General features: G+C 44.2%; 1 protein-coding gene across 12 annotated transcripts in view; it reads right to left on the bottom strand.

Annotated features, from left to right (window-relative positions):
* Positions 1-15,621, bottom strand: part of LOC126544568 (uncharacterized) — a 113,384-nt gene that overhangs the window by 7,469 nt on the left and 90,294 nt on the right. For 9 of the 12 annotated variants that reach the window (XM_055077717.2, XM_055077710.2, XM_055077713.2 and 6 more), the window contains 5 exons: positions 11,823-11,870; positions 8,163-8,258; positions 7,109-7,204; positions 2,935-3,078; positions 141-1,748 (listed from right to left, as the gene is read on the bottom strand). In XM_055077717.2, coding sequence (XP_054933692.1) covers positions 1,584-1,748; positions 2,935-3,078; positions 7,109-7,204; positions 8,163-8,258; positions 11,823-11,870 — 549 coding nt within the window. In that variant the 3' untranslated portion in view covers positions 141-1,583. Of the gene's footprint in view, positions 1-140; positions 1,749-2,934; positions 3,079-7,108; positions 7,205-8,162; positions 8,259-11,822; positions 11,871-15,621 lie in introns of those variants that run through there. The other 3 variants (XM_055077712.2, XM_055077716.2, XM_055077718.2) reach the window with 3 other exon arrangements.

Below are 15,621 nucleotides of genomic sequence, written 5' to 3'. Positions count from 1 at the left end.
GGCTTTTACTATCTGCATTTGAAGTTACGCCATTGGAAATACGTCCTGGTTGTTCTAGCTAAGCTTGACGGCAGCTGTTGAGCACTCAGAATTGCGTATCCAGAAAGCGTACACACTATGAAATGAGGAGAGAGAAAACATAAAATACAACGTGCTTTATTGCGCGTAATCGACGGTGATGTTTCCCCCAACAAAGGGAAACCTTCGTGTCCTGCCCCGAATGCTGGCTTGAGTTGTGCAAAATGCATTCAAATAATGAGCAAGCAGTTTAGCATTAAGGGAAAACATAAGAGTCAATGACCGAATTATTTTTTTTTGAAGCCTCTGGCAGCAATTTCATAACATCTCATCTCCTTGTTTAAAGACCTAGGGCGGCTTACACGAACATTTAATAACGAAAATAGTAACGAATTTAGGAACACGTTCTCAAATGATCCCTAGACAACTCCTAGTCCGCACAAAGAAGCGTTCTTAAATTCGTCATTATTTTCGTTATTAAATGTTCGTGCAAGCCGGCCCTGGACTAACGGATTAGTTTATTATTCCTAATAGAAAGAATGCATAGAACAGAACATAGAATCCTGATTTGCGGGTTTAATACCGGCTGAAATATTCATTTTGATTCAGAACAAATATGACATTCATCATTCAGCTATTGGTATAATCAATTTGTCTCGCTTTACAGGAAACTATTACGAGTAGCGAGAGTGAAGATCGGCGTGCCATATTGGCAGGAGTGAAAAACGACCTCGTCACTGACCTACTGTGGGATCACTATGGGACGAAAGTGGAATCATCAGAAAGTGTTAATTGGTATACAAGATGCTAATATGAAAAGGAAATTTCAGGAATTAACTATCCATTGAGCCGCTTTCTGAATAAACCATTACGTAATAGTATCTAGCTAGGCTTACAGGTCAAACTGAACAGATATGAGCGATAATACGCAATTTCAGGCAAACCAGCCTGCGTAGAGTTACGCTGTGGCATATCCAATTTTTAATTGCAAGTAATACCGCATTCATGAATCTTTTCCAATATGGTGCTCACAAAACTTGCTGATGAAGCGTGCCCCCCGATTAAACAACAGTTTTGGTTCAGAATTCAAACAATGGTAAATTTGTGATGCACGCCAGCTTAGGATGGCCTTCTACCAGACATCGACATTCGTGTGGGCCGCCAAAGGCCGAAGTCAACATAATTGCGCCCGACGAAGTGCTTAGAGCAAAAGTGACTGTTCCTATGTCTGTAGAATTCCTCGAAATTATGAAGAAATGTTTCTGCCTTTGAAGCCTATCTTGCAGTAGCAAAGTCACAACAGGTCTGGCAATGTCTCTATAGGAACCGACAGCAATTAAGATGAAAGCTGCGCCATCGCAGCGTGTTCTGTTCTTTTTATTGGCATGTACCAAAACCAGCAATAATAGACAATCTGCCTGAAGATCTCGCAACAACAAACAGGCGAATAATTCTTAATTGCTCCACCAAAGATGAATCCTAAGTGCCTGAGTATAAACAAGCCACTGATAATATAGATCACAAAAGCTACATTTATATAGGCTTTCGCTGAATGATTTAAATCGTCAGAAATTCCACTTTCTAAAGAAACTAAAGCAAAACAAGCGCTTTTCTATTTTCTCAGATGTACTGAAGGCATCTCTTCTAGCTTCCACAAATGAAGCATTTTTCTCATTTGGTTCGGCACTCTCAGGCGACAGGTGCTTTTCTTTCCTGCCATCGTGGAGTACCTGGAGAAAAAAAATGCGAGAGCATAGGTGCGTATTACCAAGTGGTTCGTCACTGTCTTGTGTGAACAGTGCTGCATAAACATGCTATCGGTGGAGGTAACACTGACAGGTTAGCTAACACTGACAACCAAAGACGTGTCGTCGGGATTTGTCACTTCTCAGCATAGCAAAATAAACGGAAAACCCGAATTAACGCTTTCGATGAAGGTGATGGAAGAGTATATTTGCTTATGCGGGAAATGATGGACACAACATGGACAAGATAGTGCCTGATCCGTAAACCACCCTGGCACCAAGCAGGGCATTTTGTTCTGCTCCCTGGTGTCAATTATTGTACCAAAATTGTGTATTTATTCCATTCCCATGCATTGCTTTTCGGAATTCATGAATGGTCAGAGTGACGCTCCATATATGTTGCAGCCTCGATGAGACAGTCTTGAATGATAGCGCATACGAGAGATATGGAACCAATAGAAAAATATCCTTACATTATACGAGGCGTGTTCAGCTCAGTGCTCGTGGGTTCCTAATAGGTGATGGCTGCTGAAGTGTAGTCAAGAAAACAACAATAAAGTATTTGGTCTATCAGTGTTGGCTAGATTTCATGCGTCCGTACCTGATACGCAGATAAACATGTCTTATTTCTTTACAAGCAGCCTATAGGATAGTGGAATGCGACAATCAGTTCTGTAGCAACTGAAGATGGCAACGCTTAGGTAAATACAGTTTGGTAAGCTGTCATACCACTAGCCACACTGACGTTGTAAACAGGATGATATTGCAACCTTTCTCTGCCTAAGAGCCCTTCATGGTCCATTTCAATAATTTCAAGACTTTCTGCATGATTCAAATATTTGAACAAAAGTTTCAACGCACTGAAATTGTTTACAGTGTTTCATTACAGTTTAAGTGTTACAGTTTAAATGTTTACAGTGTAGTGTTTGCCTGAAGGAAATCCGTCAACAACCGAGCTTTCATCGTGACCATCCCTCTGGGCTGGACCCGCAAACCGGTTGTGTTCAATGTCATTGTAGTCATTGTCTCCATCTGTACCTTTATCTTCGTCGTAGTAACTGCTTACGTCAGCGTAGTAGTCGATTTTTTCGAAGCATTGCTGCTTTCTCCATCTTAGGGTCTGTTGGCTTTTGTCCTTTGAATTACGCGAGCGGTGTCGTGCTTTTCTTACTGATGGAGCTTTGCCTGTGCAGTGAATCGTTTTAGATCCTCTCCAGTCTCCTTCCTGCAGCTGTTGTGGCCATTTGCCGATTCGCGGTTGTAGAGATTGTGAGCTCGGGTTTGACTTTCTGGAGCTGCTCCGATGATGATCGCCCTGCAATAGTTTGTTCTTTGTCGGGGCTCTTATCTCAGTAATAAAGAAAGCACAACATATTGCGTTCATGGTATGTAGTACACCTGTCAATTTCCAGGAAGCGCACTGAACCTTTAATTTGAACAGCAAGCTTTGTAGCATACTCTTCTCTATAATACGAATTACAATGGCAGTCATCGTCTAGTCCACTGAAAGACGAAGGTATTTGCGTGGGGTGCCTAGTTAGACGTTTATCATCATAATCAGCGTGGGTTATGTGGACTGCAGTATCAACGCTGCGCCCAGCGAACCGCAGTTATACCCGTTAGAATCAGACGAAGTTTGGCCCAGTATTTCCTATTGTCACCAGACCACAAAAATCACTGCCATCTATGAATAAGCTCCACTTTCCTACGCAACCGTGCTCTAATTTCAATATAACACAAGTTCTAGGCAATAAACGGGCTGCCAACCCAATTTATTCACTTACTCTTCACTAGAATATTTACCTCTACGTTTTCTGTGTAATCAACTGCACTATCTTCCTGTCTCTTCACGTTGCGCCTATCGTGTGTCGTCCCGTCGTTTGGTGCGTTATCCTTAGTTCTAGTTCTTTCCTCTTAGCCTTAGTGTTTGTGCTACACATGTTAGCAGTGATAAGACGTACTGATTATACTATTTTTTAGAGAATGTGGTAACCTGCTTTTCTGAACTTGTTAATGCCTATCGTCTTATGATTCCTGAAATACTGACATTCAGTCTTGTTTGCCTGAATCCTTAGTGAAGTATTACAATTGCAATTCTACACATGATATATTGGTAATCGTATCATGGCTTCGACCAGTTGGTGCCTGGCAAGAGTCATGGTAATGCCAGGGATAATATTTCGGATTATCCATTCATGACTGCGTCTTTGTAGACTCGTAGACTTTTGTTTCTTCCTTTACTCAGTTTTGACTGGTCATCGTGGACAATCTTTAATAGTAGTTTGTTACTTTCTTGTAGGCTTCCATTAGTGATGTTTTCTAATGCAAATTTTTTCTTGCTGCTTTTGTAAGTTAAAATACTAGGTTAGCCGGCCCTTTCCGAACTCAAACATCATACTTTCCATGTAAAGAAAAGAAAGAGTATTACGATTTGGCACCAGTTAAGGAAATTCTAAGCTCTTGTGCAGAAGGCCTCATTTAGAACACAAAATGAGAAATCTGACCGACAGCAGAAGAAGACATATGACAAGGTTCAGAGGATAACGAGAAAAAGGTCGCATTTTAGCCCGAAAGGAGAAATATCCATAGCGATAGAAAAGAAATAGATAGATAAAGGAAGTGAGGATAGTAGCTTTATCAGGCCGTATAAACTCGTAAAGATTCGTTCACTTATGAAATTAACAAGCATGGTTTTATGCACACACCCAAGTGTAAGCACACCTCCCTCGGTTATCGCGCACACTCACTGTCAAGATGCGGGCGTGAGAGAGCACGGCTGCAGCAGCGAGCCAATTGACCTTCGCGCTGCCGGTGGCTTCAACGCGAACAAAGTGCTGAGAACAACGCGCACACGAAGCTAAGAGCCCCCGGCGAACCTACAATCTGTACTTATGGCAGATCGTTTTTAAGATAGGGCCCCGTGGCCGCGTAGCCGCAGGTGCAGAACGCCGCTCCTCCTTGAGCCGCGATCGCCGGCTCACTCTAGCACGCTTTCTATCGCACATAGAGCATACGGTACATGGCGACGATGTTATGGCCGCTGGTCTTTATACGGAACATCACGGCGATGGCAATGCCGACGGCGGAAATGCGGCTGGAGTGTCCATATGATTGCTATTGCAATAAAGACGAGGGTAGGCGCTGACGTAGAACAACAAAGGCGTGTGCAACGTGAAGAATTGATGTGGAGTGACAAAGCTAAAATGTCCGTGCTTTTAGTTGTGCCTGCAGTGGAATCTAACGATCCTCGGCGACGTGGTGCTTTTTCCAAAAGTGTCCTTGTTTTCAAGTGACAACTGCCGCTAGAGCTACCAGCCAAGAAAGACGACTACTTCGAAAGGCCAAGTAATTTTCTGGGTATCATAGATTTCTGACATGCTGCAGCTCCTTCCATTTCTGGTCTTCGCGTAGTCGTCTCTTTGCTGTGTCACATTTTACTGTGTCACATTGACCTATTAAATCTTATAAAGTATGCAGCTATCTCTTTGCTTCTCCAAGCTCACCTCTGCATGGTTTCCAGATTGTCCTCTGATGTCGTAACTGGTTTCACTCGTGATTGTTGTGACTTCTTCATTCGTTTGGCATGTTGATTGATTCTTGGCGCACTACTTGAGTTGTACGCAATGATTTATCACTGCTTTCAGCTTGAGCATGCACGATAAAGCCCTCTTGTATACCAATTCACGGGATCCCACCACCATACATTCTCACACTAGGATTCCAAGGTGAAATCTGGCGTTCAAATCCGTTACTGTACGCGTGAGTGAATGGAAATAGCGAGGTCCTGCTACAACATTGCATAGGTTGAAAGAAAGGGACCTCGGCGTGGTTTTTTATTGCTTCTTCGATATGAGCTGTGCTAAGTGCTAACGAACATTTCTTTAGTGTCGTTGAGCAAATTACATTGCTAACGATTCCATTTAGTGACGTAACATGCTTTGTGCAATAAGCTGCCCGTAGTGCCATAGCTAGTATGCGTACGAATAGACGGAATGTCGACTGCCACATTCCACGGGGGTGATTATTAAGTAATATATTGTTGTGTTCCAAAACTGTACAATGCAGTGTAAGTCTGACGCTAAACGATGAATATAATGCAAATATAAATTGGCTACTACAGATTTGAATAAAACAAGGAGCCAGGAAGGTCCATGCCACACACATCGTTTGTATATTACACAGGAGACGTTGTAGTGAGAATGCGTAGGCACGAGCGCGAAATACGAGTACGTTTCTAATATTTTCAGCGCGTGTGATACAATACGACTAAAAGCCGGCAGATAGCAAAAATTATTTCCATAGGGGATTGACCGATGAACCAAAATTTCTACTGTTTCTCGACAAGCCGGTGACACAATGGCAGCGAAAATTTGCAATTTCATGAAAATTAATCACTCACTGGCTGCCATTTGGGACTGCGCACCAATCGCGGGAAACAATGTCGTAATTCTGCAATAGCAATGCGCTCTACCTCTAAAGAAGAAGCTTAAATGAGTGTACTTCGTTAAAGGATTTGTGCAAAGGCTGAAGAAATGTTAAGGAATACATTTACTTTCGCTCCTTCCTAATGCATTCAACGAATAACGCTGAAGTTTACCCGTCCATAAATGGCCCATATTAAACCTCTCACATATTTTTTTAATCATTTTCAATAAACACGGACATCGTGTACAGAATGCTGTGACGAACGTCTTTGGAGAACGTGGCTGAGCTGCGCGGCACGAAGACACAACAATTTCAGAAAAAAAAAACAATCACCTGCTCCACTCCTGGCCTTTCCGGTGTCTTTCTGCGTATTGTGGCATCATAAGGGCCTTCCAGGTGAACTAAACAGGGTAAACGCTCTGAATTTGTCGACCTCCGAGAGTTTACGACTCTGCGAGCATGCCACCATGCACTTGATGCCAGTCGTACGCCTGCTCTCACTAGTTGTGTTGCTTACATGCGCGCAAACGTGGTGCGTGTTTCGGTGTTCAAAAGGCAGTGCCACATCGCTCGTATTTCATATTCACATTTCGCGTACACGAACCGTGACCACATTCTTGATTGCCAAACGCTTCTAACTCTGCTTTTACGGCCTTATTTCGGTATTTCTTGAGGCAGCATGTCCGCCGTAGAGTCGTACACAACAGTCACTATATTACAAATTTTCGACCTCTGGGTTGTTTAGGGACCTTTTAAGAAATATAAAACATAAGCAAATCTATGGTTTCCATTAGGATCACTGTAGACGACTGAAAAGAAAATTTTTGAAACGGTCTCTTAACTATGACCTTATACACTTTGATCTGGAGTATCAATAGACATGAAGTTCCACAATAACCGTTCAATCTTAAGCTACTCACCGGAGTCTCTTCAGACCGTGAAGGCTGCGTTTGCACACTTTCACTTGCGGCCATTTGGGAATAGCCAGCTTCTTGACCAACCTCCACGCAGTGCCCCTGAAAATCAATGAGATTTAAAAAGGCAAACCCCGCCCTGTAAGCGCTAGTGCAGAACACCATTCCAATTCACTTCATCAGGTTTTGCCGATTCACTGAATACTTTTCTATTTTACGAAAACATATAACGTGCTAGTCTAATTTTTTGCCAAGCAGTGCACATTCGTGCGAAGAGGAACAATGGGGCATTGTTCGTGTTGAAATTACTCATAAGACCGATAACCCTTTAGTAATTGTTTTTATTACCTATCTATGATGAATCCATCAAATGGTATGAAAAAAAGCCCATCGGTGTTACAGTATATTTCACCGTCTTAAAGCGCGATTTTAAGGTATTATCCAAGGGTACGAAAAAATTATACGCTGTGCTTTAAGGTGTAATGCAACAGCTGATAGTGAAGGAAACTTTCGAAATACTCTATGCTTCCCAGGCAACTGCTTGTTAAGTTTTTATCGGTGTGAGGACAGTACGCTTGCAAGTACGCCGCTAGGTCGTTCTCTTGGTGCAATAGGCCAAATAGGTGAAGCAGGTAGAGCAAACTGCTAGCGTTGAAAGTGCGAATATGTTTCAATCAGCACTCTCGCCGCGACATCTCTTGTGGGCAGTGAATGAGGCCCGAAAGATAAGAAATCCCATGGTAGTAAGCCTGTAGCTCCGATTCGAAAGGCCACTGTATCAAGGGATCTATGGTAGCCGACGCCATGCACTTCATAGTCCTGTGTTCAGCTTAGGACTACTCCACTGAAGGACCGAGGCGTTAATTCGGCGTAAGTAAACCATGAAAGCGAAAACCTTACAAGAAAGCATGTCTCACATCATGCATGTCTCACATCATGAAACGCGGGAAAATAGGAAAATTGTTGAAACAACATTTGAACTGTGACCTAAAAAGGATATGATAACGTCTTTTAGTACATATTAATTTTGACAATGACCCTTCAATGGTAAGCTACTCACTGAAGTCTCTTCAGACCGTGAAGAATGTGTTCCCGCAGCGTCATCAGTGGCCGTTTCGGAACATCCGCCTACTTGACGAGTGCCAAGGTAGCGTCCCTGAAAATCACCGAGGTTTAAAGAAGTGAACCACATACTTTAAGCACTAATGGCACAGTTTATTGCAATACATTTCCTGTGGCTTTCGCGAATCATGATACACTAACGCTGCTTATCGGCTGTTGTAGGTGGGACAAATAAATTTATAGGCTGAAGTCATCATCATCAGCCTGGTTACGCCCACTGCAGGGTAAAGGCCTCTCCCATACTTCTCCAACTACCACGGTCATGTACTAATTGTGGCAATGCTGTCCCTGCAAACGTCTTAATGTCATCCGCCCACCTAACTTTCTGCCGCCCCCTGCTACGCTCCCCTTCCCTTGGAATCCAGTCCGTAACCCTTAATGACCATCGGTTACCTTCCCTCCTCATTACATTCCGGCCCATGCCCATTTTTTCTTCTTGATTTCAACCAAGATGTCATTTACCCGCGTTTTTTCCCTCACCCAATCTGCTCTTTTCTTATCCCTTAACGTTACACCCATCATTCTTCTCTCCATAGCTCGTTGCGTCGTCCTCAATTTCAGCAGAACCCTTTTCGTAAGGCTCCAGGTTTCGGCCCCATACGTGAGTACTGGTAAGACACAGCTGTTATACGCTTTTCTCTTGAGGGATAGTGGCAACCTGCTGTTCATGATTTGAGAATGCCTGCCAAACGCACCCCAGCCCATTCTTATTCTTCTTGTTATTTCAGTCTCATGATCCGGATCCGTGGTCCCTACCTGCCCTAAGTAGATGTATTCCCTTACCACTTCCAGTGCCTCGCTACCTATCGTAAACTGCTGCTCTCTTCCGAGACTGTTAAACATTACTTTAGTTTTCTGCACATTAATTTTCACACCCACCCTTCTGCTTTGCCACTCCAGGTCAGTGAGAATGCTTTGCAATTGGTCTCCTGAGTTACTAAGCAAGGCAATATCATCAGCGAATCGCAAGTTGCTTAGGTATTCTCCATAAACATATATCCCCAATCCTTCCCACTCCAGGTCTTTGGATACCTCCTGTAAACATGCTGTGAATAGCATTGGAGAGATCGTATCTCCCTGTGTGACGCCTTTCTTTATTGGGATTTTGTTGCTTTATTTATGCTGGACTGCGGTGGCTGTGGAGTCGCTATAAATATCTTCCAGTATTTTTACATGTGGCTCATATACACCCTGATTTCGTGATGCCTCCATGACTGCTGAGTTTTCGACTGAATGAAACGCTTTTTCGTAATCAATGAAAGCTATATATAAGGGTCGGTTATATTCCGCACATTTCTCTATCACCTGATTGATAGTGTGAATATGGTCTATTGCTGAGTAGACTTTACGGAATCCTGCCTTGTCATTTGGTTGACAGAAGTCTAAGGTGTTCCTGATTCTATTTGTGATTACCTTAGTAAATTCTTTGTAGGAAACGCACAGTAAGCTGTTCGGTCTATATTTTTCAAGTCTTTGGCGTCCCCTTTCTTATGGATTAAGGTTATGTTACCGTTCTTCCAAGATTCGGGTACGTTCGAGGTCATGAGGCATTGTGTATATAGGGTGGTCAGTCTGTCTAGGACAATGTTGCCACCATCCTTCAACAAATAATCGGTTACCTGATCCTCCCCAGCTGCCTTCCCCCTTTGCATAGCTCCCAAGGCGTTCTTTACTTGTTCCGGCGTTACTTGGGGGATTTCAAGTTCCTCTAGACTATTCTCTCTCACATTATCGTCGTGGGTGCTACTGGTACTGTATAAATCTCTATAGAACTCCTCAGCCACTTGAACTATCTCATCCATATTAGTAACGATATTGCCGGCTTTGTCTCTCAACGCATACATCTGATTCTTGCCTATTCTTAGTTTTTTCTTCACTGCTTTTAGGCTGCCTCCGTTCCTGAGAGCATGTTCAATTCTGTCCATAATATTGTTCCTTATGTCAGCTGTCTAACGCTTGTAGATTAACTTAGAACGTTCTGCCAATTCTATTCTAGCTGCAGTGTTAGAGGCTTTCATACATTGGCGGTTTCTTTAAGCATTAACAATGCTTATTGTCAGATCTGCAACACGTAGGTCGGGTGCTCTAGTGACCTTATGTAACAATGCATAATCATAAATCACACTATCGCATGCCTTTAGGAAACCTTGCACAGACCTCATAACAGTATTCGATCTCTCTTTCACTCCTACAATGCTGAGTGAAGCCTTAATAAAAACATAAACGCAGTGAAAATTTACAGGTTAACGATATCGACAGCATAGCTTTGTTGCCTACAGCTATAAGAAAGTACATCAGGCCAGCAAAATCCCCTTCATTCATCAAAACGGAAGTAAGCCTTTACGTTTTGCAGGCCCAGCGTCTACACGTGCTAAAGCCGGGGAAGTAACCGCTGACTGAGTCCAACTGTTCTGGAAATTGCCACAAGATCCGAGATACCACATCACAGACTTCCTCGTAATAGTTGATGGCCAGCGAACCTTGTCGACTGGTGAGCGACAGCCGGCTCTCGATAACTTGGGTGCCTGGAAGCACTACGAAATACGTGTCGCGGCGTTTGTGAACGCGACCACATGTGGCCAGGAGCGCACCGTGCAGTTGCATACAGATTTCGCAGGTAAAGTGTGCATGAGTCCCCAGTTTTCGATCAGGTGATGCATGACGAAGCGTATGAGGCAGCAAATCCTTAGAAAATTTCTCCCATAATAGCCTTTTCTTTAGCAATGCTGGCTACGGAAGTAAATAAGCAATGGTAAGTTGACCGCGTGAATTGCCTTCGTTTCTCAGCGGCCTGAAATTGCAATCATGTAATGTACCCGACATATACTATACAGGGTGGCAAAACAAATGCACTGTTGTTGGCCGTTGCTTGGAGAGTCTCAAATGATTTTTTGTGCCGCCTGATTAGATAATTATTCTTAATTCACCAATTTCTCAAATATTAAAGTTAGATGAAAATTGTCAATGGGAAAATTGTAAACAGACGTGAAAAACTCCTGATGCAGGTCTCTGTTGGTTAGTATGTGCAACATAAAAGAGCTTTTCCGAGCGTGAAAGAAGCCCTGAACTCCACGCTCCGCCTCACAATGCAGTGGCCAGAGCTATCCTTAGCTATCTCGCGCGTATCTATGTGGCTTAAAAGGACAGCGGTAATATCTAAAGGCCGTACAATACTGCAAGTGCAACACTGACTAGATAGATGAGAGTCGAATGTGCCGTTTAATGAAAGTCTTCTTTCAAACTTACGTTGATGGAGCACCCGGTCTGTGTATTATAGATTTTACTTAAAAAAAGAAAGTAGTGCACCTGTGTTTGCCTACCCCTTTAGGTAATACCGCTATGTTTATGTGGCCGCCCGGAAGTGCTTAAACAGCATGATAACGGCTAAGCTGGGAAGATGGGTCCACATGAATTTCCGTAACTATGTAGTGTCCACTCATGTTCTAGATAACTGAGTGACACCTGGTAAGAGAGTTAATACAGAGAGTGAGGATGGTGAGGGACTAACCACTCTCTTACCTTCGCGTTCAGAGGCGTTTAGGGGGCGTGTTTAAATGCAATATACTTTGCTTGGAAATGAATGCCACAAAATACTTACCAAGCCGACGTAATTCAATATGTTGGACCATGGGCCAGGAGCCTCCGTCTAACAAGAAAAAGAAACGCTGCCATCAAACCCCATCAGTACCCACGTTCATGCAAAGCTTGAGCCGCACTTTAACAGTCATCTTGTGAAGAAACAGTGCGAACACGCGGAAATGGTTCAAGGACCCGGCATTGCACGAATCTTTGCTGCCTCATGTGGTTGTAGCTCTTGACCCACGTTCGAGCTGCTTCTTCACAGAGTTAAACATGAACACCGCAGTTATTCTACTCGCATAGCAGCTCCATCCTGCTTTTTTATGCAAGGCACATAGCTCGTCCTCGTTTACAGGAATTAAGGCAACTTCATAGAATAAAAATGCAACAGAACCCATCTCACGATAACTATCGATGGTAATGCGTTAGCATTGAATCAGTACAGAGGCGCAATGCATTACCACCGTCTAAACGTGAGATGTGGCCTGAACTACAGGGGGACTTCTCATTCACGCTTCCCTAAGAAAACTTGGTGCCATCTAGCGTCGCTGCCGCGAAGCCTGCGCGTTGCCTCCGGGAGGCATGGCGTGGCGGCGCGCACGATGAGCTAAGAAACGCGCCGAGCAGCAACGGGGCTCCTCTCTCGCGCTTCTTTCTGGACACGCTGCGCCATCTAGTGGCACTGCCGAGAAGTCCGCGGGTGGCCTTTGAGACCAGAAACGTGGCGCGCCGGTGCTTTCGAACGCCGAGAATGGATCCCTGGCTATCTGCGTACTCACTGGCACATACTCGCGGACCCAAGTTAGTGAGAGGTGCATTGAAAAGCGGCACACACCCAGCGCATTCACGGCGCTGGTCGCTAAAGAGCTGACATGAAAACGTCTATCGAAAAGCAGTACATACCCAGTGCATATTTAGCGCAGTTTGCTAATGTGTCAGGTTGCTGTTCTTGCGACGCGGGTTCGATTCCCTTCAGCGTCGGAAAGGTCTCAGAAATCTTTTTCGTCATTGAAAAGAGGCACATTCATAGTAGCAAATACGCAAGTTGTCATGAAAGATGTTTTGGGGGACGAGCATAGACCGAGTGGCAAATACCGAGTACTTCAAGTCGGCGTAATAGTGTTCCTATGAACAGGGGTGCCTCCCAGTCCCGTGTTTACAGTCGCCCATGTCGGCACGAAAAAAGGTTAATTGAAGAGCGGAACATGCGCGTATACATTGCCACATACTCAGAGACCCAAGATGGTCGAATAGTTGGTTTCGAGCCTTGTTACTTCAGCACAGTAGCCCGACGGGCTACTCGGTCGACCACTGACTACTCGGCGACTAAGGTAAGCGGGAAAACGGTTAGACACAATATAATAGAGCTTATACACAGCGTTGCACATAGATAGATGGATGCGCATAGCCCCCAGAAAGTGCGCAAGGTACCCCACGAATGCTATAGAAAACGTCATGAAGATACAGTTGCCATATCGGAATCGATGTGACGCGAAGCTTTAGTGAGCATTTAATTCAATACTGTACAAATAAATGTGATGGGCACAATTTTGTTTATTTTCGCCATACGTAAGGTGTAACCTTACGGTATGTTTTCGTTCGTGCACTATACAAGTAAATGTGACGCATACAATGGCGCTTATTTTCGTCCTATCTAATGTGCAAGCTCACGTTATGTTTCTGTACACGCACCACACAGCTAAACTATTTTATTTTTTCCGCCTGGTTTACGTTATCCACGACAGCGTTTACAAACTACGAAAACGTACGAACAACAAATAATGCGTATGCGCGCTGTGAGACGCCGATGCCGCGTCGTTGCGAAGACGCAGGCAATGCAGCACACTTGTCGAGGGAAGAACGGCAATGAAAGTTGTGCACGGAAAAATAATGATATGCACATGTACCTCATCGTATACCCCTTCTAGTATGCGATGAGTTGACGACGATTTGGTGAAGAGTGGGAACATATCCATGGCCCAAGAATGGAGTCGCCCAAGTGAAAAGTCTTGAGAAAGTCTAAAATACCTTTGCATGGCATGCGGTATTCCATCAAGAGGTCTGTGTGCTTTAGAGATGCTACTTGGTTGAAAATACATGTACAATGTAAAGTTACTATTACTAACGTGTCTGCCTTATTAAAGAACTTCGCGGACCTTCCGGGGGATATGCTTCTATGTTTGCACGCTTGTATCGTGCCTTTCTCCGCCCTATCGGAGTCGCTGACTAGCCCGTGGTCGAATGGTTAGTGAATCGAGCTGCTGTACTGATAGAAGAAGGTTCGAAACCAACCATCGAACCAACTTGAGGCCACCGAGTATGTAGCAATGTGTGCATGAGTACCGCTCTTCTACAGACCCCTTTCTCGCCGACATGGGTCGTCGTACATGCGGGACTTGGTAGGTACCACACTTAGATGAAACTCTTTGACCAGGACTTGGAGCACTGAATATGCGCCACTCGGTCTGTGCTGTTCCTCACTGTGAACCTCTGTGATGCCTACTGAGGTCACTGGATATGTACCAGGAGGTCTGTGCCGCTCTGCAATGAATTTCTTTCACGCCAACTAGGGTAACTAGGTATGGGCCACTGTGAATCGGCCACCTCTACAGTGATGCGAAAAAAAAGATCCGTTGAACTTATCCGATACATAGTGGAATAGAACACTCGTCCCATGGTTTCCTCAAGGACTCAAGCCCGACGCATTAGGAGGCTGCGCCGCAAATGCACTGGATACGCACTAGTGTTTTAAGAGAACACCTTTCAGGGTAACACTTCAGGAAACGGCCCTATGAATGGGTGCGTGCTGGGTGCGTGCTGTTCTTGAACCAATGTTTCGCTACTTGGGTCACAGAGTGCGCGCCGATGAGGGTGCGGCAAGCGAGGGAAAGAGAATTCGCAGCGTTCGTAGCTATCACATGCAGCTATGGTGAAGCTTCCCGACACCTTCCTGTCGCTTTGTGTATGTCTGCATCTCGATTTTTTTTTTGCTTTTTCAAATTTCCGTCATTATTCTAGTATAACCATGTACCAACTAGCCCAACAAGCTACCCTTGCGAAAGCGATCTGCGACGGGCACTGAGGGCATCAGTGTTGACGGCTTCGTGAGCGCTGTGTTCCGCTTAGTTCACGTTGAAGTGAGAGACAGCAGGAATGTGAATTCGCTCATTGCTGCGGGCCCTTTCTTGAGAGCAATCGTCTTACCCGACGGATTGACGGAGGGACTAGTTTTCTCGTTGGTTAGGCATAGAAATGCTTACGCATTGAAAAATGAAAAGAAATAAAGCTTACAAATCATACACACACAATACGCACATATTGCGTGTTAGTAAAACATGTTCCTTTCCAGTGCCCGTCACGTCCTTTTTATGTATGAGGTTCAAATTGTCCAGTGCAATGAGTGTGTAAAACTACGCAAAAATTTGCGAGCCCGAATCCAAAAATAATATTGCTATTAAAGTAAGCTGCTGAACATCATGCGTTCTCGCAATAACATAGTTGTGTGCTTTAAAGTTTACTATCTGCGGATATTATACGGTCATAATCTGTGTGTTGTATGCATTGTACGCGTTCCATGTACATGTTTTACTTCAGGTTGGTAAAAAATGAAGAACAGCCACTCCGGTTCCCTTACTTTTGCTCGTAATATTCGCATGTGCCATAAGCTGATTTATTATTTTGCTATACAGGATGCAAGCCCCTGTTTTGTAACCCGATTCAATAAACCGCTTTCCTCTCTCCTATCATACAAGACACCGACTAAACGCGACTGGCCAAGTTACCAACAGATGCGAAACAGGGGCGTGGTTTGGAAAATA

The sequence above is a fragment of the Dermacentor andersoni genome, chromosome 10 (assembly GCF_023375885.2).
Source record: "Dermacentor andersoni chromosome 10, qqDerAnde1_hic_scaffold, whole genome shotgun sequence".
Taxonomy (NCBI): Eukaryota; Metazoa; Arthropoda; class Arachnida; order Ixodida; family Ixodidae; genus Dermacentor; species Dermacentor andersoni.
This window is presented reverse-complemented; position numbering and strand designations above follow the sequence as displayed.